Source organism: Narcine bancroftii, chromosome 10, assembly GCF_036971445.1.
Source record: "Narcine bancroftii isolate sNarBan1 chromosome 10, sNarBan1.hap1, whole genome shotgun sequence".
Taxonomy (NCBI): Eukaryota; Metazoa; Chordata; class Chondrichthyes; order Torpediniformes; family Narcinidae; genus Narcine; species Narcine bancroftii.
The window spans coordinates 79,988,779-80,014,501 of record NC_091478.1 but is presented as its reverse complement, the minus strand read 5'-3'; the positions used below and the strand labels follow the sequence as shown (position 1 = coordinate 80,014,501).

At 41.7% G+C, this 25,723-nt stretch overlaps 1 protein-coding gene and 1 long non-coding RNA gene across 4 annotated transcripts in view; one reads left to right on the top strand and one right to left on the bottom strand.

The window, feature by feature from the left end:
* The window catches only part of LOC138744831 (uncharacterized), a 173,080-nt gene that overhangs the window by 127,204 nt on the left and 20,153 nt on the right, over nt 1–25,723 (bottom strand). For all 3 annotated transcript variants that reach the window (XR_011345782.1, XR_011345783.1, XR_011345784.1), the window contains exon 4: nt 1,383–1,598. This is a non-coding gene — a long non-coding RNA (uncharacterized lncRNA). The remainder of the gene's footprint in view (nt 1–1,382; nt 1,599–25,723) is intronic.
* On the top strand, nt 1,177–25,197 carry mmp2 (matrix metallopeptidase 2). Its single transcript, XM_069901564.1, has 13 exons — nt 1,177–1,508; nt 2,318–2,544; nt 2,758–2,906; nt 6,552–6,680; nt 7,311–7,484; nt 9,735–9,908; nt 13,673–13,846; nt 16,527–16,682; nt 17,132–17,258; nt 18,117–18,253; nt 18,878–19,037; nt 23,631–23,740; nt 24,293–25,197. Exons 1-13 carry the CDS (start codon nt 1,353–1,355, stop codon nt 24,394–24,396), a joined length of 1,977 nt encoding a protein of 658 aa, XP_069757665.1. The 5' UTR covers nt 1,177–1,352; the 3' UTR covers nt 24,397–25,197.

The window sequence follows — 25,723 nt, the reverse complement described above, 5'->3', positions numbered from 1 at the left end:
TCAGGTCTCGCTTACTCCCCGCGCAAGCATATAATCAGGTCTCGCTTACTCCCCGCGCAAGCATATAATCAGGTCTCGCTTACTCCCCGCGCAAGCATATAATCAGGTCTCGCTTACTCCCCGCGCAAGCATATAATCAGGTCTCGCTTACTCCCCGCGCAAGCATATAATCAGGTCTCGCTTACTCCCCGCAGAATATCGGATCTCCCAATATGCTGAAAATAAAGGTGGCTCGCAAACGTGCAAAAACAAAAGTGCTTAACCATCTCTCCCTCGGTAGAACCAGCTCGTTTCCAGCAGTGGTTGACAGAAAAGTGTGGCATGCAACTTATTCCATTCGATTCGATAGAAAATACAATTATTGAAGAATGCAATCCTTTGCCAGGGACATTAATTGAACGGCACCGTGCACGGGTTCCAGGGAACCGACTTGAGAAGGCGCCTCGCCCAACTCCCAACATCTGGTAGCGAAGCATCGGAATTGGCCACCACAGGGGAGACCTGGCGTCTCCATCCATCTGGTTGTTGCAGCCACCCAACAAGTTTGTTGCACACGATTCCAGTTCCAACTTGGATAACTTTTTCTGCATTTAAAACTATTTTTAAAATAAATTGTAATCTAAACAGCCCTTTAATTTGTAACATACTCTCGGATTTTCTTCAATTTCAACCATCGACCCTGAAATCTGTCCAACATTGTCTGCAATGATTTATTCTGGACTGTTGAAATTGGCTTTTTTTGTCTGTATTCAGGTTTCAAGTTCTATTCTTTGTTTAATTGTTAACATGTTGAGGTGGTACGTCGGAGAAATTAGCGAAATGTAAACCCAATCTTTAGGAAACTAGCAAACTTTTAAATTATGGCCCTGAAATAAGACCAAACCCGGTCGGATCGATAGAAAACAAGGAGCTCAGGACCGAAACTTCAGTCTCTTTTTTGCTTCCTTTAGCTACTGCGTGACCTGCTGAGTTTCTCCAGCACTTTTGTTCCTTTGCAACTTTTATTTGCGTCGTTTCTGATTTATATAAATAGGGGTTTTGTTGTTTTCAAATGCCAAGATCCGATCACAAGTGTGTCTCATCTGGTCCAACGAGTCCTGGAGAATGCAGGGTCCCAGATGCCTGAGAATGCATTTCCTTCGTTGGGGTTTTTTCCACTTCCGCCAATACTCTGCCCCGCAGATTGGTCGCGACTGCGCATCGGGAGGTACAAAGGATTGGAGTCGGCAGGGGCAAGCAGTAGGGGCAAGGGATAGGAGTCGTGCGTTGGAAGCAGCATTGTGTTTCTGCGCTGAACGATAGCCGAGCTGCGATCCCCTCCTTTGAGTAATTGCCTTCCTATTGGAAAAAAAATGACTGACAAAGCAAGCAGTAACTTTTACCGTTTCGTTTTAGAAGTAACTTTGCTCTGCATCATTATCCGGGACCGGCAAAGTGTAGCGGCGCCCACCGGTATAGTCAAGTTTCCAGGTGACAACAGCACGAAAACAGACAAGGAATTGGCCACTGTAAGTTGGGTAGTTCACTTTTTAATCACCGTTGCCTTATAAATGGCGTTTAATGGGAACTGGGCTGATGTTTTCTGTTGCTCCCAGGAGCTGCCAAAACAAAGCATACAAGGAAAACACTGGTATGTTCATGAGATCAAAATTTGGTGCCAAGTCTGCAACTGAAAGCATAAGAGGACCACGATCACATCTCTTCGTGTTGACAGTTGGGGTCATTTCCAACAGGAAAAGGATGATCGGAACTGGTATTGTTTACGCAAAGGATAATGGTTGAAATTCAAAAATATCCCTTGGTGGAATAAATGTTTTGATCAGTTTGGTGTCTCCACTACATGTACTTCAACACCGTGTTTTGAATGTCACCTTTATGCCTCAAATCAGCTAACATTCAAGATCATGAGGGCTTATTGGTATACTAACTATAGGATGTTTATTCTAAGGATGGTTGGCAAATGGCCAGTTGCTGAACCATGATTGGGTGTGCAGATTATTAACCAATGGAAGTAAGCTTTTTGACTTCCAATATATCTGTAAATAATGAATAAAACATATACAATGTATGTTTAAAAATTAAATATGATCAGCCTGACTTGCAACGGCTCTCCCCTTTCCACCACATCTTGACTCTGATGACCGCAAAAGGAATCGCTATTTCAACAAAAATAGTTAACTCTGTACTTTGAAATATATCGATTTTTTTTCTCCTTGCAAACGTTGACAACGATAGATTTGCAGCTTTTGCAAGTAGTACAGTGATACCTCGTTCAATTGTCATTCATCTTACATACTGTACTTTGTTTTTGCTTCAGATATACTTGAATAAGTACTATGGCTGTCCGAAAGAGAAATGTGACCTTGTGGTGCTGTCAGACACACTGAAGAAAATGCAGAAATTTTTTGGACTGCCTCAAAGTGGAGAATTGGATTCTCAGACAGTAAATTTGATGAAAAAGCCACGATGTGGAGTTCCTGATTTAGCGAATTACAACTTCTTCCCACAGAAGCCAAAATGGGAAAATAATAAAATAACATACAGGCAGGTGTCTATTTACACACATTTAAAGGTCAAACATAACTTACTTGTAAAACAGTTCACTTATACTTATAACATAATGCAAACTAACTGAAAAGCATGATTACACACTTGTGAATGTGAGCACAGATGGCAATGATTATGTCAGATGGGGTTAAATTTATTTTATCAGATCAAGGTATTGTATTGTGATTAGTTTCTTGGCTCTCCTTTCAGAATTTTGGGATACACTCATGATATGGACCAAGAAACAGTTGATGATGCTTTTGCTCGGGCTTTTCAAGTGTGGAATAACTTCACACCACTGAAATTTTCAAGGATTCACGATGGCGAGGCGGACATCATGATCAACTTTGGGCGCTGGGGTAACACTGTTTACAATGAAAACTAAATCTTGAAATATATAACTCAGTAGAAGCTTGGTGGAATGACTGACAATAACCCTTCTGCCCACTACCACCTTGTGTCACTGAGGTTTTCAGTATCAACAGGAGAGGACACCTCTTCAGTGAAGAGATGTAAATACCAGTTGTATTGCTACCATTAGCATTTTCTCTGAAAGGTAAAGTGGAACAAAAATAAATTGAGATAAATAGTGATGCAGCAGGGGATTTTAGTTCATCTGGCCAAAAGCAAATGGATAGTAAAAACAATGTCCAATCCACAGGTGGGCCAGGGTTAGATGGGCAGATGGGGGTATAGCAGAGTCATGGAGTTGAACAATACAGAAATGGGGCCTTTGGCCTATCATGTTCATGTCAACCAGATTGCCCATCTCCATAAAACCCTCTTGCCCACATTAGGTTTGTATCATTTTGTGCTTCACCTATTCCTGTCTAAATACCTCTCAGATTATATCTGTCTCCACCACCTATTTTGGCAGTGTACACCAGCCATCAACCACTGTGTGTATATATAAAAATATCCTCTCATATCCCTTTTGAAATATATGCCTTTGTCAGGTAATCTCCCATCTTCTATTGCTCCAGAAAAATAAGGCCATCCAATCCAATCTCTCCTCATAACTCCAATCCAGAAAATTTCCCAGGGTATCTTCTCAGGACTATCTCTCTTGCAGTCACATTCTTCCTATACAGTAGTTGGTGACCAGAACCGCACATATTTCTCCTAAGATGTCTAAATCCTGGAATTCCTGATCAAAAGCAGTGAGGGACTAACGTCACCAGATGAATTGCAGTGATTCAAGACTAGAGCTTAGTATCGCCTTGACTGTGGTGATTAGGAAAGGGCAGTAAATTCAGGGCTTGCCGGTGAAGTAGGCATGCCGAAAAATTAATAACTAGTTATACAAGGATGTTGCCTGGCTTACAGCATCTGGATTACAGGGAGAGATTAAGGAGACTGGGACTTTATTCATTGGAACGTAGACAACTGAGAGGGGACTTAATAGAGGTATTTAAAATTATGAAAGGAATAGATAGACTAGACATAAACAGACTCTCCCCTGAGGGCAGGGGAGGTTGGAACAAGAGGTCATGAGTTAAGGGTAAGGGGGCAACACTTTAGGAGAAATATTAGAGGTTGCTTTTTCACTCAGTGAGTGGTGGCAGAATGGAATGAACTTCCAAATGAGATAGTGTGTCAGGGTCCCTTCTGTCATTTAAGAGAAGGTTGGATGTGTACATGGAGGTGAGGGGGTTGGAGGGTTATTGGCAGTGAGTGGGAGGGTTGAGCTAGTGGAGTTGTTCTAGTGAACCGGTGCGGACTCGAAAGGCCAAAATGGCCTGTTTCCGCTCCGTAAATGGTTATATGGTTATAAGTATCTTTAATTCTGAGCTCTATCCACAAATATTTCCACAAGGATAGAAAACTGCTTCGTCTCCTTGAAAAGTGTGACTTATAGGAATGCCTGTCCCATGGCTATGCTTAATGGAGGAGGTGTGCAGGTGAAGGACTCGAGTCTCTGTGACAGGAGCATGCAAAGTAGAAGGTGTGAACAACAGTGCATTATGAGAGATGAGCTTGTACCTGACTTTATCTCAGAAAAGTTAAATTAGCAGGTGGTGAAAGTGTCAGTGGGGAAGATTTTGGCAACCAGGACCATAATTCATTAAGATTTAAGGTGGTTATGGAAAGGGAGAAGCTCATGTTAAGGATCTAGTTTGGGGAAAGCTGTGGGACCATGTTCAATACACAAAGATGCTGGAGAAACTCAGCAAGTTGTGGAGCATCCAAGGAAAGCAATAGGCAGTCGACTATTATAGGAGTCTTCTAAAAGAGAGTTCAAAGACTACATGTTCTGGTGAAGATGAAAGGCTGAAATGGGGGAAAAAAAGAATCAGAAAGATCGGAAAACCCAATTGCACATGGGATCCAAGATAATCTGGCTAATCAAGTCTAAAATTGGTTTTGTGATAGGAGGCAGAGAATTATGGTGGAAGGATGCTTTTCTGATTGGACGTCATTGACCAATGGTGACCTGCAGGGATTGGTGATACTTGTTAACAACTTGGATGCGATCATGATTGGTATGTCTGCAAATGATGGAGATGTTGGTGGAGTTGTGTGCAGTGAGGAAGGTTTTCAAAGGCTACAACAGAATGTAGGTCAGATTAAAAGTTGGGCAGAGCAATGGTAGATGGAATGTTATCCTAACACATTTGGGAGACCAAATAAGAGTAGAACATTTTCACTGACTGACTGATAAGGCACGAGGGAATGTTGATGACTGGAAGGATGCTGGGATTTCAGTCCATAGTTCACAGCAACACAAGCAGATAGGGTGGTGAAGAAGGTGTTTGGCTTGCTGACCTTCACGGATGGAGGCACTGTATTTAGAAGTTGGGATGTTACGTGGCAGCTTTACATAGCACGGGTGAGGCTGCAGTTAGGAGAAATATGTGCAGTTCTGGTCACTAACTACTGTATAGGAAGAATGTGACTGCAAGAGAGATAGTCCTGAGAAGATACCCTGGGAAATTTTCTGGATTGGAGGATTATAGTTATGAGGAGAGATTGGATTCGATTATTTTTCTGGAGCAATAGAAGATGGGAGATTACCTGACAGAGGCATATATTTCGAAAGGGATATGAGAGGATTTATATACATCTATATATACACACACAGAGTGGTTGATTTAACTACTGAAATGGAGGAATGAATGGTGATATATTTCCAAGTGCACAACTTGGAGGACAATTCACTGGTGGTAGAGTTCCCATGTTCTCTTTCTCCTGGAAGGTGGAGAATGCAGGTTGTGGATGTGCTGTTTGAAAATTTCAGTGGAGAGTAACTCCAGTACATTTTCATTGAAGGGTTGCACACTGCAACGGCAGTGTGATAGTGATAGATTGAAGAGTGACTGTTTCTTTATCTGGTTTTAAGTAAGCAAACAATTTGGCATACATATCAATGCCAATGGAGCAATTACAGAAGCTGTGTTTCCCTGGAAGAGGACACTGACTTTGGTTTACCTATTCTCATTTGAAGGATTTGGCAGATATACCATTCATGCTTCTCTTGCAATGTTTTGACGTGTCATCTGCTGATTGTGTATCTCTCCAAAGTGGGGATGACTACATCTTCACAAACCTTTTGTCCCATTTCCATCATTATCAATACTGTTTGTGGGTGAATGAGGTGCTTTTCTGACAAATGGAAACATGATGAATATATTAAAAATCCATTCATATATTAACATGAATTTATGAAAGAAGAATTAGCAGGCTACTTTCACTCTTTACTCAAGTCAGGTTGATCATTTTAGTTTCAGGGTATATTTTGAAGATTTTTACCCCCTCCATAAATCTTCGTCCGTGAAGCCAAGCCAAAGAAGAAAGATATTTTGAAGAGGGCTTCAATATCAAAAAGAATGAACACATTTTTTATTGTAAGAAAGATTGTGAAAATGTGATGTGTATTTTCTGGGATTCTGTATGACAATAACAACACAATTAAGCATTCCTGGGTTCAAAACATAAAATTGATCTCTAACCAAAGGTAATCATTCTGGGGTCTAACCTTGAAGCCTAATTTTAACCTTATCCAGAACATGGTGATGGATACCCATTCGATGGGAAGGATGGCCTCCTAGCACATGCCTTTGCCCCAGCAAAGGGACTTGGGGGAGATTCTCACTTCGATGACGATGAGCTTTGGACATTGGGAGAAGGACAAGGTATATAGTCATTCATTCAACTGTAGTCTGTTCAGTTGAGCCACTGATCGTTCATTTATCATTTGATTAACATTTAGCTATTACATTTTAATTATTTGATTTAGTCATACATCACAGTAATGGGCCCTTCCAGCCCACGAGCCTGTGCCGCCCAAATATCCCAATTGACCTACAATCTCCCTTACATTTGGGAGGTCACTAGAACACCCAGATGAATCCCTTGCAAATGGTGGGAGAACATACAAACTCCTTACAGACAGAGCCGGATTTGAACTGGGTTGCTGGCGCTTTAAGAGCATTGTGTTAACCATGCCACCCCAAAAGTATGAAATATTGTTTTATTAAATGCTTTGCAGGTTAGCTTATTTAGACCAAAATTAACATGACATTTTAAGAGTACTATTGCTCACTTCTAATACTTTCAGAAATCTTGATTATATCATGCACATTTTATTTAATATATGTGCATTTATTCTGTAGAAATACAGTTATCACAGTAGACATTATCTGTGATGTGACTTATTTCATGCTAGCTAATATCAATTATAAAATTACAATTTAATAACTATCTTAAAGTAGATTGCAAATTATCAATTAGGATTCGTGAGTCTCTACATTTGTATTTTACAGTTATTAAAGCAAGGTTTGGGAATGCAGAAGGTGCCTTCTGCAAATTTCCCTTTTTGTTTAATGGGAAGGAATACCACAGCTGTACTAATGATGGCCGTAATGATGGATTCCCTTGGTGCTCCACAACATATGATTTTGATACCGATTCTAAATATGGATTCTGTCCTCATGAGGGTAAGTTTTTCATTTCAACCAAGTGTATCATTTAAACATAATCTGGCAAAAGTGGAGGATGCATTGGCAGGTCTAAGTAAAATAGTGCCTATGGCAAGCACTGAAATTGCACCCTGCCACTCCCCCCCACCGTTTTTTTTTTAAATCTCACAAATTTGACAGTTGGAGGATTTTTTAAAAATGCACAATTGGGCTGGTGCTAACTGCTACACCAACCATGCCACCCAACATATCCCTGTAAAGTTCATGTAATTTATTAGAAGTGGACCAGTGGATTAACTCCCACCCTAGGCTGAACTTTAGTAAGGGCAGGGCTGGTGCCAGTCTATTTTGTGCCCCAGGTTGCACCAGGCCGGGGGGTGGGGGGGGGGGTGGTGCTAACTGAGCTAAGCAGTGGGATGGGGGGAGGTGTTGCTGACCAGGCAGGCTGCGTGGGAGGGGCGGGGATCTGGCTGATCATGAGGAGGGTGCTCTCTGGGTTGAGTGGGGTTTGGAGAGGGGTGTCCACCAGGCTGAGCTGTGGGGGGGGCTACTGAGCGATGGTTCAGCATGAGCTGTAGAGGAGGCTCTTGACCAGAACGTCGGTCAGGTGGAGGTTGGAGGCGATGGGGTGGCTCAGCAGCACAGCCAGAAATGCAGCCAGCTTCGACTGCTTGGAGCTGGAAGCCAAGCGGAGCAGAAGACTGGATACAAGGTGCATAATCAGGGTCAGGTGGGCTCTGGCATGAAGAAGTGCTCAGGCCCAAAATGTAAGTAATATATCTTGATCTCCTACGGATGCTGTGAGACCTGCCAAGTTTCTCCAGCATTTCTGTATTTTTATTTTTGATGAACTGATGGTGGCCAAGGAAAGAGAAGAAGGAAGGCAGTACAGAGTTTTGAAATTGTTGAGTCTTGACTTGACCAAGTTAAATATGAGAATTTTAGCAGTATATGCACTCAACCAGAAGCAGGTGATGTTATGCACCAAATAGAGTAGATGCTCATTGTGCTGGAGAGAACATGGAGTTATATAGTCTGCTGCTGGTCATATAGGTGGTTAAGATGGAGAAAACCTGGTTCAATCTGAAAGCGTAGCTGGGAGAAACACTGGATGGTGGTGGGATAGGTTTGTTGCTTGCTTCAAGGATGATGGATTTGGCCTTTCCAATATCTCTGGAGAAAATTTCAGCTTTTCCATGACAGGATTCCAAATGAGAAGGCAGAAAGAATAGAGGTAACAGAGAAGTAAAATAAGGTAATGGAAAGTTCAGTTAGATTTTATCTGTGTACTTGTGGAATTTGACCCTGTAATTTGGAATGATGTCAACAAGGGCCAGTGTGTAAATAAGAAAGAGAATGAATTTGGGATGAATAACTGGAAAGCTTTTGAGCAGAAGATACTGGGTTGGAAAAGAAGCACTAACTGGGGTGCCTTGGGTGCAAATAGATAAGAAAGAGTGACACCAAATGAATGAAGGCATTCCAACTGAGCTGGACAACAAGGCAGAGGGTGAGAGGAAGATGGTAGAGTCAGCCTTGTCTTAAGATGATGTGAGGTTAAACCAAAGCAAAAGAAAAATGGAAGGTAATCACAATTCGTCACTCAACATTTCTTGTTAGATCTCATTTAATCCATTTGCAAACTGCAGTTTTAACAATCTGACTTGTGATGAAATGTAATTTTTTATAGACATCGATTGTGTTCTAGTCTGTGGTGTCATTTCTGAGAAAGGAAACTCTCACATATAACCATATATAGCCATATATGCTGTATATCAGTGAATTAAAACTACATAATGCTGATTATCACATTTGTAAATGTGACATTAAAAGGGCTCTGCATGAAATAAATTCTGTAACATTTTTCTGTGTCTTTTATCCAAGAATATCACAATATGGATTTAGCTGAGAGCAGCAACCTGAACATTTCCATTTATGGCACTAGTATTCTGCTTTTGTTTATCAATGTAGGCATGTGATTTCTTTTAAGAATTGTGCTTGTGGTTTTTGTTGCTACATGTGCCTATGAATCAGCTATATATTCAAAACTATTAAAACCATCATTGATCTTAAGTTGCGTAATAGCCAACCGTTCACCCAAGTGACTGCAGCTGGAGTTGTCTGGTGTTAAACAGATGTTTATGGTTCTTTAACAATAACAATGAAATCCAGATTTAGGTTTAGTTCATGATCCAAGAAACGGTAAGCCAGAATATTTTTCCTTGTCGGTTCTGAATTGCCTGTGTAACAAGTTTTGCTTTCTTGCAGCACTATTTACTATGGGTGGAAATGGTGAGGGAGCGCCATGCTCATTTCCTTTTACCTTTGATGGGAAGCAGTTTGATAGCTGCACAACTGAAGGAAGAACTGATGGCTATCGGTGGTGTAGCACGACCAACAATTATGATACAGACCGAAAATATGGCTTTTGCCCAGAACAAGGTATGAACAATGTTTGTGCAGTACAATAATAGCAAGTGGAGAATGTGTTTTGTACAAGTTTTCAGTTAAGTCACTTCTTGAAGATGTTTACACTGGAAATGTGATAGGGAATCAAAGGATAAAGGGTTAATGCAAATAATTAAACAGGTGACCTTTGTGTCTTGGGGAGAGGGAGGGGGTTTGTTTTTCTAGAAATGGTTCATACCATATCTGTAATACAAAGCCGTGCCATCTGTGCCAGTGTTGAGAAAGTTTTTAAATATTGTTTGTTTACTATTTTTCACACTAATTTCAAGGGAGTAGATTTTTGTTCCATGTCCATTCTTTTTCTGAATTCCTTGAGTGTGAATTTCTGTTACCCAAACTACTGTAATGAGGGGTGAGCCCAATTCCTGATCTGATTGGGTAATCAAGCAGGTACAGGGAGCCAAATGACCACCCCCCTCCTTCCCTTTCTCACATGTTCGGGCCTTGCGTGGTCCTTGTTACCAGCAGCAGTTGTGCACATTCAACTCTCTGATGCATTACAGGCATCTGAAGCCTGGGGCCTGTAGAACTTGCATGCAGAGCTGAGGAACATGGAATGCTCAGGCTATTTGCAGTCTGCATTTTTATACAAGTTTAAATAATAAGTCAAATGTTAATAAGTGAAGTTTCCATGATAGTGTTCCATAGAATTGTCTATGAAATTGTGTGATTGTGGAATTGTCTATGGCTCCAGAGTGAAAAACAGAACCAAGGAGTTTAACTACCCCTTGAATGGTCGCATTCTTTTAACTTATTACAGACATTCACTTTGTTCCAACCCTTGCTCTCCCTACCATCTTTACCACCTCAACTAATTTGTTTTCTCTCTTAGTTGTAATGAAGGATTTTTGACATGAACATAGAACATTGCAGCACTATACAGGCTCTTCAGGCCTTGATGCTATGTCAACCCATATATTCTCACCAAAAAAATTTACTAAACCCTTCCTCCCTCATAACCTTCTATTTTTCTTTCATCCATGTGCCTGTCTAAGAGTCTCTTAAATCACCCTGTTATACCAACCTCCACCATCACCCCTGAATGTATTCCTGTCACCCACAACTCTGTGTTAATTAAAAACTTAGCCCTGATGGCTCCTTTAAACTTCCCTCCCTTCACTTTGTAGAGATGTACCCTGGTGTGTGTTATTTCTGCCCTGGGATAAAGATGCTGGCTGTCCACCTTATCTATGCCTCTCAGAATCTTGTAGACCTTTATTGTCTCCTCTCATCCTCTATGCTCCAAAAGGAAAAACCCCCTGCTCTGCTAACCTTGCGCCATAAGACATTTTTCCAATCCAGGCAACATCCTGGTAAATCTTCTCTGCGACCTCTCCATAGCTTCCACATCCTTCCTATAATGAGGTGAACACAATAAGAGATTTGAAGAGTTGAAACATGACTCAATCCTCCTATTAATGAAGCCCACATCCCGTAGGCATTTTTAACTATCCTATTAACCTGCACGGCAACCTTGAGAGATGTTAGGAGATTATTTGAAAAGTTAAGATTCTCTTTCCATGGCTGATGCATGACCGACTGACTTTTTTTCCAGCATTTTCTGTTGTTTTTTTTTTAAATTTCCAACATCTGCAGTGTTTTTTTTAATTTTATTTTCTGAATCATTTCCCCCTGATTCCCTCTGTAGCCTCCATGCCAAATATCCATGGGCGATGGAGTGAAGAATAACAACATTCATATCCTCCTTTATGAACTGTCTTTTCTTGTCAGCAAATGTAACAGCTTATTTTGGAACAAATCAAGTATGGTAAGCAGCTACATATAAAAAGGTCACTGTGGAATCTTTCTAACTACTCTGTGCTGACTGTACACAGTGAGCCATCTGACCACATTACCCCAGGAATAATGTGATGCTGCCAACGCTTTTCAAGTGGCTTACACGTTTTGCAATGTATGTTCTCTTCTGACAGTGTACCAACTGAAGTGTTAGATACAATATATGGTAGTATTTTAAAATTAAGTCACATATATAATTTCCATAGTGATTCTTGTCTTCCTCCTAAATGAAGCTTCAAGTGTGATTTCAATTGTCACTTCCCTTCCTGGTACATTATCACCTCCTTTATTATAGGGTCATTGTTCATTCCTAGGAAACCTAGAATGGTCTCCTGCCAGTTTCCAGAAACTTTACCTTTCTGAGAAAATGCTGATAGTGAATCAACTGGTAAACACCCAGCTGCCTGGTACTGAAGAGGGGTCCTCCCCTGTTGATACTGAAAAACCTCAGTGACACAAAGTGGTAGTGGGCAGAAGGCTTAATGTCAGCCATTTCATTTTTAGTGAAGGCCACTCTCCTTTTCACTGTCATCACCAAATAGTCTGCCCACTGAATTCATTCAGCAGGTAAAACTGAATACAAGAAATGCTCAGGGTCATCAGGATGAATGATGAACATGGGCAACATGCAAAGAGCAATAGTGACTCAATATTGGAGACTGAAAGATAATTAATGATTAACAAAGAGTGCATTTTTTTTTTGTATTTTAAAAAAAGGGAAGACTTGCCTTGAGAGAGTGAGAGAGCATCCTTAGTGTGGCTTATGTCCAGAGAGGAAGGCCAGCTCAGTCCCATAGTTGATGGAAGTTTATGAACCAATAAAGAGAAAGCTTCGTGGACCAACATGCTCAGACTATAGGCGTGCCAGGCTGCAGAATTTCTGGACAATAGATATTATTCCATCATACTTTTAATTCATTCCCCCCACCCCCCCCCCCCCCCACCACAATGTTACAATGTTATGCAGTACAGTAGCATTGTAAATATTTCAGCAAATCCAGTCAGTTTCAAGAGTACATTGGAAATTGTTTAAAGGGAATACAGACTGGGGCCAATTCAAATAAGTATGGAGGTGAAGTCTCAGTTTGTTCGAGCACAGGAAAAAGGGTCTCTGGATTTAAAAGGAGTAAAGAGCTGCGGCACTGATGTATTAGAGGGAGCAAAGGCATTAGCATCTCATGAGCCAAATGCTGAACTATCAGAATTTTCAAACAATTTAGGGTTGGTAGTAGGAAACATTTCCATGCAGCATTTGTTGGGAAATAAAACCATGATCACTGATATTTTACTTCTGCTTCAAATGCACTTTTGTCATCCAACATAACAAAGTCTGGTTGTACAATAACAATTAATTTTGGCAAAATGCTTTTTTTTTAAAAAGAATTTCTTGGATTAAATTATCTGCTCAGGATAATTGTTTCAACATGACTGTTGGGTTTACAAAAATGCAGAAAAGTAACATACTAACCAGGCAGTTTTAGATTTTGAGCCACTTGTGAAAGGGTGTTAGTATTTTTTGTGGATCTATGGCCAATAAGATTTTGGAACAGGCTCACAGATTCTGAAATACAACTTGTGCTAAATGCCTCCAACTTATTTCTACACTGGTCCTGAACCCACAACTGGCTCAAACATCAAATCACGTGGTTTAAAAAAATATATACCAGGTATATTACTGAGGGAAAATTTCTTCTTTTAAACTTTGGACAAACCGTTTCATTGGTTGGTCCTGCAGCAGATCCAAACCAGAATTATAATTTATTTTGGTAATGATTTTCTATTTGTTAGCTACCTTTATTGAACATTAAACATCAGATTATAATTAATATGTTATCCTTTAATAAAATGTCTTTACTCTATTTGTAAGGATTTCCCTGTCTCTAGTACTGTGATTTACAGATTTTGGCGTATTACTCATTGGACTGATTTCTTCATTTCAGCCATGTCAACTATTGGAGGGAATTCAGATGGCAGTCCTTGTGTATTTCCTTTTGTTTTCCTTCGAAATACCTTTGACTCCTGCACGACCAATGGACGTAATGATGGCAAGATGTGGTGTGCAACCACTGCAAGTTATGATGAAGATAGCAAATGGGGATTCTGCCCTGACAATGGTAAATAATGGACCAAGTTAAATAATATTTAGACGTATAGTATGTATTACAAAAAGGTGATAGTACACACATGATATGTATATATGTGTGTGTGTATATACATTTCCGTGAACTACTCTTTGCAGATGATGCCGCTTTAGTTGCCCATTCAGAGCCAGCTCTCCAGCGCATGACGTCCTGTTTTGCGGAAACTGTGAAAATGTTTGGCCTGGAAGTCAGCCTGAAGAAAACTGAGGTCCTCCATCAGCCAGCAACCCACCATGACCACCAGCCCCCCACATCTCCATCGGGCACATCGAACTCAAAACGGTCAACCAGTTTACCTACCTCGGCTGCACCATTTCATCTGATGCAAGGATCGACAAAGAGATAGACAATAGACTCGGCAAGGCAAATAGCGCCTTTGGAAGACGACACAAAAGAGTCTAGAAAACAACCACCTGAAGAAACACCCAAAGATCAGTGTGCACAGAGCCGTTGTCATACCCATGCTCCTGTTCGGCTCTGAATCATGGGTCCTCTACCGGCATCACCTACAGCTCTTAGAACGCTTCCATCAGCGCTGTCTCCGCTCCATCCTCAACATTCATTGGAATGACTTCATCACCAACATCGAAGTACTCGAGTTGGCAGAGTCCGCAAGCATCGAATCCATGCTGCTGAAGACCCAACTGCACTGGGTGGGTCATGTCTCCAGAATGGAGGACCATCGCCTTCCCAATATAGTGTTCTATGGCGAGCTCTCCACTGACCACCGAGACAGAGGTGCACCAAAGAAGAGGTACAAGGACTGCTTAAAGAAATCTCTTGGTGCCTGCCCCATTGACCACCGCCAGTGGGCTGATCTCACCTCCAACCATGCATCTTGGCGCCTCACAGTTCGGCAGGCAGCAACCTCCTTTGAAGAAGACCGCAGAGCCCACCTCACTGACAAAAGACAAAGGAGGAAAAACCCAACACCCAACCCCAACCCATCAATTTTCCCTTGCAACCGCTGCAACTGTTCTGCCTGTCCCGCATCGGACTTGTCAGCCACAAACGAGCCTGCAGCTGATGTGGACATACCACACTTTCTGCATTCTGCTGCAGATCACGTTGCTTCTAGAATGCAGCAATTGGCTGCAGCAAATTGGGACAAGATATACTGTCACTTTATGACTCATCATGGGTTATTCAGTGGAAGTCTTGCAGAAGATGCTGCACGATTTGGAGATAAGAGGGGGTCCTTATTCCATAGACCCTATCCCCCAAGAGTCTTCAGAAAACCACTCTCCTATCTCCAGCTTTCTAAGGAGCATGTATAATGGAGCTTGTTTTCTAATGGACAGACTTGCAGTCTTCTCCAAATTAATCCAAAACCAAGCATCTGTGACATGCTTCATAGTTGGTTGCATGCTACAGCATCAGGGAGGTTACTGGTGTTCTCAATTCAAGGAAGTGAGATTTTGTCTACTTTTCGTTCAACATCAAAATAACAGTACAAAACCAAACTTCCAGAGAAATTCAGGGAGTCAAGCAGCATCTGTGGGAGGGAAGGGATGGTTGATGTCTGGGTTGACCATCCCATCACTTCCTCACCCCCCCCCCCCCCCATAGATGCTGCTTGACATTTTGAGACCTTCCGGCACTTAGTTTGATTTGCTGTAGATTCTGACTCTGCAGTCACCCATGTTTCCAGTGTGAAATGGCCAGTATTGCTGACCTTCCATAGGTCGAGCATGAAAACCACAGAAATCTTGTGCTTCACTCATGCTTGATTGATTATTCCCTGTTGGACCACTGCCTGTCATATTATCAGCCCCATGGACTGTACTTTAAAGGATAAGAAGTGGTTTTTTTCTTGGTTTCTGTCCTGTCATTATTCCAGCAAGTGGAACTAAGAGGTGCTCTTGGCTACGTCATGAATAGGAATCTAGTAGGGAATGCCAGTGGAGTCTGCATCACCTTGGAGCTACTCTGCAGAACCCTTCTGAATCAGCTTCATCCTGTGACATTACTTGTTGCTTCCTGCACTCTTGGAGGGTGCCCAATCTTTGGGCAACCAATACATGCATCCACATCAGCCTTCCCGTGTATTCCACTCAAGTCTTCTGGGGCAATACTAATGTGTATTTTTTTTACTTGCAGGAAACTAGTTTATTAGTTTTTAGTTGCTTCTGAATCCATACAGTTGGTCTTGTCTTTCCACGTGTAACCTGTCCCTTGACCTGTGTCTTTCCATGTGCAACTTGTCTCTTTCATCTCGCCTATTCAGTCAGCATGGTACCAGTATATCTGAACTTGATGTCATATGCATTGACCTCTTCCCCATCCCCCTTCCCCTTCAGAGAAATAGTGTTCCTATGCTGGGTAGACTACTTCTCTTGTCCCAAAATGAAAACAAAAAAATCAAAATATGTAGGATGGTCTATTTGAATACGATGCAGATAGGCAGGTCAAGTTAGGGTGGGTGCAAATTCTGGTGCTCTTCACAGATAAAGCCAAAGCTAGACACGCCTGATTTCCAGGCTCATTCTTGTGGATCCTACGACACTCTATCATGTGTGTCGAGAGGACACAACGTGTCCAATGGCCATTGGGTGAGAACATGTAATTTGTTCATATTAGAATATCTTTTGTACCCTTGCTCTTACATCTTTTTGTCAAAAATAGCACTAATTTTTCTTTCTGTATCTTGCAGGTTATAGTCTTTTCCTTGTTGCTGCTCATGAGTTTGGGCATGCACTGGGTTTAGAACATTCCCAAGACCCTGGAGCATTAATGGCCCCAATTTACACCTACACCAGAAACTTCAGACTGTCACAAGATGATATTTCTGGCATTCAGAAACTCTACGGTACAGTAACAGCAGACAAAATTCATAGTGGAAAAACTTGTTTTGTACATTTCAGTTTGATTCTTACATTCCAATGGTAGAAGCAGTAATGTTCCTCAAATGGACTTTAAAGGAATATTGCAATTTAAAGGAGAAGAATCAGGACAAGAGAGCTTTATAAACAGAACTCATCCTTTTCTCCCTTTACTTTTATTGTAAAAGCTCAAAGTCAAAAAACTACCTTGAGCAAAACTTTGAAATTTTATTCTAGCTACTATTCAGTAATTAAAAATGTTAACAGTTTAATTGTGTGTTAAGCCTGCATGTTAAATTCTGATCTGTCCATAAGAGACCAGTCTGAGCATCAATCCAAGAACAATGGAGATGGAAAAGCTGGCACAAAGATTGTAAAGCCAGTATAATGATTCAATTTTAACTTTTGTATCCTGTCAATTGGAAACAACTTTTAGGTGTGCCAACCGATAAGCCTTTGCCACCAACACAGGGTCCTGTCACTCCTATGGATCTATGTAAGGAGGGTTTGGTCTTTGATGCAATTACACAAATGAGGGGCGAAATGTTCTTCTTTAAAGATCGGTAAGAGTTACATTATTATTTTCTATCTATCCCTTTTTAACTTTTAAATATATCAAAGAAATAAAAATTTAAAGACATTTCAAATAGATTCCAGATTCACTAACTCTATTTTCCACAATCACACCATTTCTGACAAGGATAACAAACAAATAGAAAAGTTAAGCGATGGTGAATTTCTCTTACTGTTGGAAGCTAAGAATTCTGAAATTAATTAAATCCATGGTGCTTTTTAAAATGCACCTTCACTTTTTTTTTTAAACACCATTGCTCAGAACGGACAAAAGTCAATGAACGTATTCTCAAAATAGACCCAATTTTTTTTAAAACCTACCTTTCTATTAAGATGTTAGTTTTGCTATTTTAGCAAAATGCTGCACAATCCACATGTCTTTGCTTTAATTCTTTAAAGTACCTACAGTGATTTAAACTTTAATCTAATCAAAAGGCTGATGACGAATAATTCTTTTAACATTTTGAAATGCCGTTATGATGTCAGATATTAGGTTTTTTTTCTTATTGTGCAATTCATTCTATTTTAAAAAGGAGATATTTATAATTTAGGTGTTTCAAATAAGCTTAGCTAACTACTTGCAATTTTACGGTAGTTTTCTGCATTTAAACTAATTTGGTAGAATTACCCATTAGAGGTGACCCGGTTATTCACGCATTTGCCTTAGATGTAAAACGAGTCTTTCACAAGTCATTTTATTCTCTTGCAATTGTTAAAGAGAATTATCTCACAAAGAAAAGGAATTAATATTTTTTGCTACAGGCATACATGTTGCATATGATGATACAAAAGGGAAAAGTTGATGAATTGTTCCAGTCACATTCCCCAAAAATCTTTGTGCCTCTCAGATTCTTTTGGAGGACCAGAAATCCCCGAAGCAAACCCTCAGGTCCAAACCTAGTTGGTATCTACTGGACTGAGCTACCTGAAAAAATTGATGCTGCCTATGAGGATCCTATAAATGAAAAGATTATATTCTTTGCAGGTATCAATTTAAATATTCACTCTTGTTCAATAAATGCATAATATAAATATTTAATTAAACAAACTGGCAGATGCAGATCAAACACTCAGCAAAACTTGAGAAAAATTGTGCAAACATACAAATATTAACCAATTTGTTTTGTCATAAAATATAACTGTTGGTAGCTTTTAAAAAATCAAAGCATCTTAACAATTTATTTTTGGAAAACTACATCTACTGTGCAAATTCTGATATAGATGCTATGGGCCATAATGATTCATCGAAAGAGAATTTCAGAAAAAAAACATGTTCCACATTTTGAACCTTTACCAAAACTGTGTAACATATGGAAGCAATAAAATGAGTAAGGATTATCTCAAATGTGAGAGAGAGAGAAAAATGCTTGATTTTTAACAGAGTGGTGACCTTGGACTGAAATGTGAATCAACTTCCTTCAATAATGTTAGAGAAGTCTTTTTCATCGCCATGCTATTCAAAAGTTGAGTCTAAATATCATAAAGTGAGAATAATTCTTGAAGAAATAAGTGTTTATGTTGAGCACATGGCTTCAGACACTAAGAATCTTCAGATCAGCAATGTTCAGTCACATTATATGATTGGCAAACAATGGTTCTCTTTACTTAGGTGATCAGCACTGGATTTTTACTGCCAGTGAACTGGACAGAGGATACCCCAAAAAACTATCTGCACTTGGTCTTCCAAGCAACTTGCCTCGAATTGATGCAGCTTTCAACTGGAAGAAAAACAAGAAGACCTACTTCTTTGCAGGTGACAAATTTTGGAGGTAAGTTGAAGCTCTAAATATTAAGAATTTTGTTTCTCAGATAATAGTTTGAAAAATATTTCTATGTTCTTTAAATATGCAAAATAAAAACCCCACTGTGGCACCCCACTGCTACAGCGAGTGCAACTTAAGGCCAGCAGCCTATGCAGCGTCACTGGCCCCAACAAGTGAACCGGCGGGTGAACAGCAAGGGGAGCTTAAAGGCCAGCAACTCCAAAATGGTGCTGGCCTTGTTGCGCAGCCAACAGAGAGAGACAGCGCGTGGGGAAGAAGGATATTATTATGCAGGAAAGTACCTGTGCACGGGAAACCTGCTTCTGTAGCATGTGGTGATGTCAGCCATGGTGGGAACAGTACAAGTATTAAAGTCGGGGCTGAGCCCTAATAAAATTCAGAGCTTAACCTGACTATGTCTGTGTGTCTTCTTTCCAGTAGTGCACGGCTACAATTGGTGACCCCAACGGTTTAGACGGCATATAAACCCAGCTGAGAGTGAACAAACAACAGTCAACGCAGTCACTTTCAAGCTGCTGACCTTCTAGATTAATCTAACATGTGTGTGGTTTCACCAATCTGAGGCACAGTTCCAGATCCAGCAGATCACAGCAGAATTCACCCGGTGCTACTACTTGGTCAGCACCTTGGACCAGAACACAGCAGGCCAGGAGGCCATCAAGGATCCCCCATCGAGACCTTCGGGCTCTCACGGCATGAGAGAGGGGCACGTCTGCTCCACCTGGACAGGCTAGGGGATAGGCCCCCATCAGTCCTCATGAACAAGATGCTGACCCTCTTGGGCAAACACAAGCCCTGTATTATGTTTGAGCAGACATTCCTGGAGCAACTACCCGAGGACATCCAATTGCTCCAGGCTGACGTGGATTTCAGCAACCCCCCCCCAGAAAGTCATAGTACAAGCGGATGTTCTTTGGAAACAAAAGAGAGAGTGCTCGCCGTCCATGGGGCTTGTCACTAAACCACAGCTAGACTCATGCAGAGCCACCAAGAGAACAGTAACGCCTCAGAAGGGGTGATCCAGATGACTAGTGGTGTTTCTACCACCAGAGATGTGGCGCCAGAGCCTGCAGGTGCAGGCCGCCATGCATGTTTCAGTGAAACGCCAGGAGCTAGCTGTCACTAATGGCCATGACGGCTGGCCACCAAGACAACCTCCTGTACATTTGGGGCTGACAGTCTGGATGACGCTTCCTCATGGACACAGGAGCAGAGATCAGTGTTCTGCCAACCTCAGGACAGGACACCAGGAACAGGAAGTCAGACCCCACACTGAGGCCTGCCAACAACGGTATGATTCAGACCTACAGAACCCTCAAGGTCCAACTGCAGTTAGGAGGCAGTCTCTTCTCGTGGGTGTTCACGTTGGCCAAAATGGAATGGCTGCTCCTCGAGGCAGACTTCCTGTGCAGCCCACAGCCTGCTAGTGGACCTCAAGGGAAGGAGATTGGTCCATGCCAAGACTTTTAAAACCTTCCCCCTCAAAGATGCCAGGCTCCCAGCATTCCACCTGGACTCTAGACAGAGACCTGACAACAAGTACACCAGGATCTTGGCAAAGTTCCCTACAGTCCTCACCCCCATTTTCTCCATGTTGATGCCCTGACATTGGACTACAGCACCACATCCTGACCCAGGGCCTGTTGCTCCACACAAGGGCAAGATGCCTTCCTCTGGAGAAGCCCAGCTGGCGAAGGAGGAATTTGTGAAACTGGAGGAGCTTGGCATAGTACGGCAGTCAGACAGCCCATGAGCTTCCCCCCCCCCCCCCCTGCACATGGTACCCAAAACATCTGGTTGCTGGAGATCACACAGCGACTACTTCCATCTCAACGAGGCCACAACACTGGATTGGTACCCCATGCCATTCCTCTAGGACCTCACAGCTGACCTGAATGGGGCAAGGATCTTCTCAAAGGTAGACCTCGTGCGGGGATATCATCAGATCCCGGTATGTCCCGATGATATCCCCAAGACTGCCATCAGCCAGTTCGACTTCTTTGAATTCCTCCAAATGCCATTTGGGCTAAAGAATGTTGCACAGACCTTCCAGCAACTCATGGACACAGTGGGCCAAGACCTGAATGGCACCTTTGTGTACCTGGAAGACATCCTGATGGCAAGCAGGAACCAACAGGAACATATGGAATATCGACTGAGCAAGTTCAGCCTGACAGTCAACCCAGCCAAATGCTATTTTGGATTGGAGGCCATCAACTTCCTGGGTCACAGGATAACCAGAGAAGAAGCTGTAAAGTGGAGGCCTTATGGAAGTTCGCCAGACCCAACACGACTAAGGGACTAGAGGAGTTCGTGGGGATTATCAATTTCTATCACATTTATCCTATCAGCTGCCCAGATCATGAGGCCCTAGTTCGCCTGGATGGCAGGCAAGGCAAAGGACATCACCTGGGTCGAAGAGTCAGCGGAAGTCTTCGTGAAGGCCAAGGAAGCCCTGGTGGACGCTGCTCTCCTGGCACATCCCAGGTCAGAAGCTCAAACGTCCCTGACAGTGGACGCCACAGGAACGGCGATCGGCAGAGTTCTGGAGCAGCAGATCGAAGGAAGTTGGCAGCCATTGGTTTTCTTCAGCAAACATCTGCAGCCTCCAGAACTGAAGTATAGCACTTTCAACAGAGAGCCACTGCCACTGTACTAGCCATCCACCACTTCCTAGAGGGCATATCACAAGCCCCTGATTTTTGCCTTGGCTAAAATCTCGGAGCTCTGGTCAACCCATCAGCAATAATACCTGTCTTACATCTCAGAGTACACCACAGATGTAAGGCACATCTCCGGCAAGGACAATGTGGTGGCCAACGCACTGTCCAGGCAAAGTATCCTTGCGCTATTGAGGGGACTTCGTGGAACTGGCGGAGGCACAACAGAAAGATGAGGAGATGTCCCAATGCAGGACTGCCATATTGGGACTGCAGCTCCAGGACATCCCAGTCGGCTCCTGTGCGACATGGCTATCAGTCAGGCCCGACCCATTGTCCCGGCGGCTTGGAGATTATAGGTTTTCGACTCTATCCATGGACTGGTTCACCCATCCATCAGGATCACAGTCCGCCTGGTGGACACCAATGTGTGGCATGGATTGCAGAAACAGGTCAGCGGGTGGGCAAAAGCATGTACGCAGTGCCAAACAACCAAAGTATAGCAACATTCCAAAACCCCACCTCAGTACTTCGAGCCCACAGAATGAAGGTTCGACCACATCCACCTGGAAATGGTCGGACCCTTGCTGGTATCCTAGGTTTCCACTATCTGTACACAATGGTCAACTGCTTCACCAGGTGGCCAGAAGCAGTCCCTTTGGCAGACACGGCCACAACCTTGAGCACCAGGGCCCTCATCTTGTCCTGGGTGGCACAGTTTGGGTTACTGTCCCACATCAAATCTGACAGAGGGGCCTCGTTCACTTCCAGTCATTGAGCTCACCATTGAGCTGACTTTGCCAGCCTGTGGGGTGCCCAACTGCATCACACAAGAGCTTACCACCACAGTCCAATGGGTTGGTGGAGCATTTCCACACGCACCTCAAAACCACACTCATAACCAGACTCCAAGTACACAACTGGGTAGATGAGCTACCTACCATAGGCACTGTTAAGCATCCTCACAGCACCCAAGGAGGACCTCAACACCTCTTCAGCCAAACACGTCTACGGAGCTCCACTGGTGGTCCGAGAAGAATTCGTACCATCCCCAGGTGGACAGCAGGATGACTCAGCAGCATTCCTCAGGGTGCTAAGGGAAAGAATCTGGAACCTGGCCCCAATTGCACCTTCTAGGCATGGACATGTGAGGACCAACATACCCAAAGACTTGCATGACTGAGTATGTTTTTATTCACCGGTGTCCACATTGTCTACCACCTCAGAGGCCATATGAGGGTCCGTTCCAGGTCAACAATGGGGCCACGTTCAAGCTGGAGGTCGGAACAAGATGGAGGTCTTCACCACAGACAGGCTGAAGCTGGCACACCCGGTCGAGACACCAGTGTCATGCTGAAGAGGCAGGCCACCAAAGGCTGCAAGAAAAATACTACCAGTTCTGGGGGTAGGACATGTGGCGGTCCACAGCCATGGCAATTGAGCCAGCGCTCCGAGCAGCAAGTGCAACTAATGGCCAGCAGCAGTAGCCCCAACAAGCAAACTGGCAGGTGAACAGCAAGGACAGCTTAAAGGCCAGTGACCCCAAAATGGTGCTGGCCTTGCTGCACAGCCAACGACAGCGTGCGGGGAAGAAGGGCATTGTAATGCAGGAAAATACCCGCACGCAGGAAACCCACTTTTGTTATGCACATGGAGACATCAACCAAGTGGGACCCCAGCGGGAACAGTGCAAGTATAAAAGTTGGGCCTGAGCCCTAATAAAACTCAGAGCTTAACCTGACTACACTACGTGTGCATTTTCTTTTGAGTAGCGTGCAACTACATCATTGAATTTTGCAATGCCTTAGTTGATATTTTAGTCACATTCTTTCAAGAGATAGTAGCATCCAGTCATTGCAATTATTATGGGTAGGTTCATTTATTATAATTAAAAGATCTGAATTTTCAACTCTTGCAGATACAATGAGGCAAAGAAGAAAATGGATACTGGATTTCCCAAATTAATTGCAGATGCCTGGAATGGAATACCAGATAGCTTGGATTGTGCCCTAGAGTCTCTTGGAAATGGTGAGCTCAATGTCCTTAAAGTAGACTAAAATCATACAGCGTCATTGGTTAAAAAGCAGGAAGCGAAACAAAGGCATAACAAATCCTTTCGCCCAACATGCATATTTATTAATTTATCACCTCAATGAATAAAATACATACAGAACTTAGACAAAACATTGCAATAACAACAGTTTGTAGTATATAATACACTGATATTTGTTTCAAAGTTTTAGAAAGAATCAGTAAAGGAAAATTAATGTAATAAAATCCTTGAACCTGTCATCAGGACCAATACTTCCTGCATTGGTGAAGCTATCTATTTTTGGCACTAAAAATTGCCAAGATATCCCACTTTAGAGTGGAGTGAAGTAAATTGCATTGAATACGTACAAATCTGTTGTGCGACAAACATCTCAATCTTGGTGCTAAATATATTCAGATATCTGTGCATCACCAAAGTTACCAAACTCTTCCTTCAACACCTTTATGTTGGCTGTTGTGACAGACTGAAAAAAAAAACAAATTTGCTATTCATAAATGTTTATTGAAAGTTTTCTTCATTTTGCACAGGGCACAGCTACTTTTTCAAGGATTGGTACTATCTTAAATTGGAGGATCAAAGCTTGAAGATTGTCAAAGTAGGGAGTGTGAAAAATGACTGGCTTGGTTGTTAAGTTAAACATTTTCAACCATTAATTTTTTTCTTTCAAATAATCAAATGTCTTAGCTGTACGTTATTGTTAAATGGGCAAGTACAGCATCATCTTACTGTGGCAAAGTCCATCTTGGAATTTTATACCAGGACCAACTACAACAGTATTATATTCAGCTTTGATAATGGAACAATAGTCTTGCTTCAGTAATTTCATTATTCTGTGATTTGGTAAAAGTGGTGAAGGCACAGGTTGCCTCGAGTATTGATTTGTGTAGTGTGATGGAATTATAATGAGAAACTATTATTTAAGTATTTGAAAGTGCTTTCGAGACTTCACAATTTTTTTAAAAAATGAGCAATATCCATATTAATGCATTTTTTTAAATTTTAAAATACAGGAAGTGCTCTAAACATATCTAAATTAGTTTGTCAGATTTGTACTCCTTGCAATGGTTATGAAGTAATGATAATAGATGAGATGAAAATAATTGAATATCAAAAGCAGATCAAAATTAATATGTTTAGAATAAATGTGACAGTTGGACAACAACTACAAAATTGTGATACATTTGCTTAATGATGCATTGCTGCCTCAGTTTAATTGAGTGTTCTCAATACGAGTGGATTGAAGAGTGGACTTAACCAAAGCTAAATGTTCAAATTTGATTACAGATAATATCTCAGAAGAAACACAGGTGTTTCAATTTCTTGTATTGCCTTGTTAAATGAATTTACAGACGAACTCTGAATTTTGAAAGTATTCTTGTATCAATTTAGTTTTTTTGCAGAAATTTGATATTCAATAAAGTTATCTTACAGAGTTGTGATTCCTATTCTTGTAACTAATTAACAGTGAAAGGACAGTAGACAGGCAAAGTTACCTCATTAAGTTTATCCTGAAATTATTTAACCCATACATCACAATGGGTATTAATATATTGTTAATCAAATAAACCTTTGCCTGGAGCTAGACATTTCAATGAAGTCATCTCATTAACAAGATAGTTTGGCAAACTTATTTCAAAACCAAAGGAAAAAAGGTTATAAATGTGAAAATGTGATAACCTCATATTAAGAATGAACATTCTTAATATAAATTCCAATTTGCAGGCTTAAATTAAATTACCTCAGGCAAAATGAAGCACTGACAGTAACCATTCTCTTGAATGACTTTATAAAGTTCTGCTGAATACTGAAGGACAATTAACCATAAATTTCTGAAAAATGCCAAGAAACTTGATCTATAATGATTATTATGGAGATTATGACCTCACCTTTGTCCTCCAGTGAAAATTTTGTGCCAAATATTTACTGGCAAGGAATTTAAAAATCATTGTTGCATAATA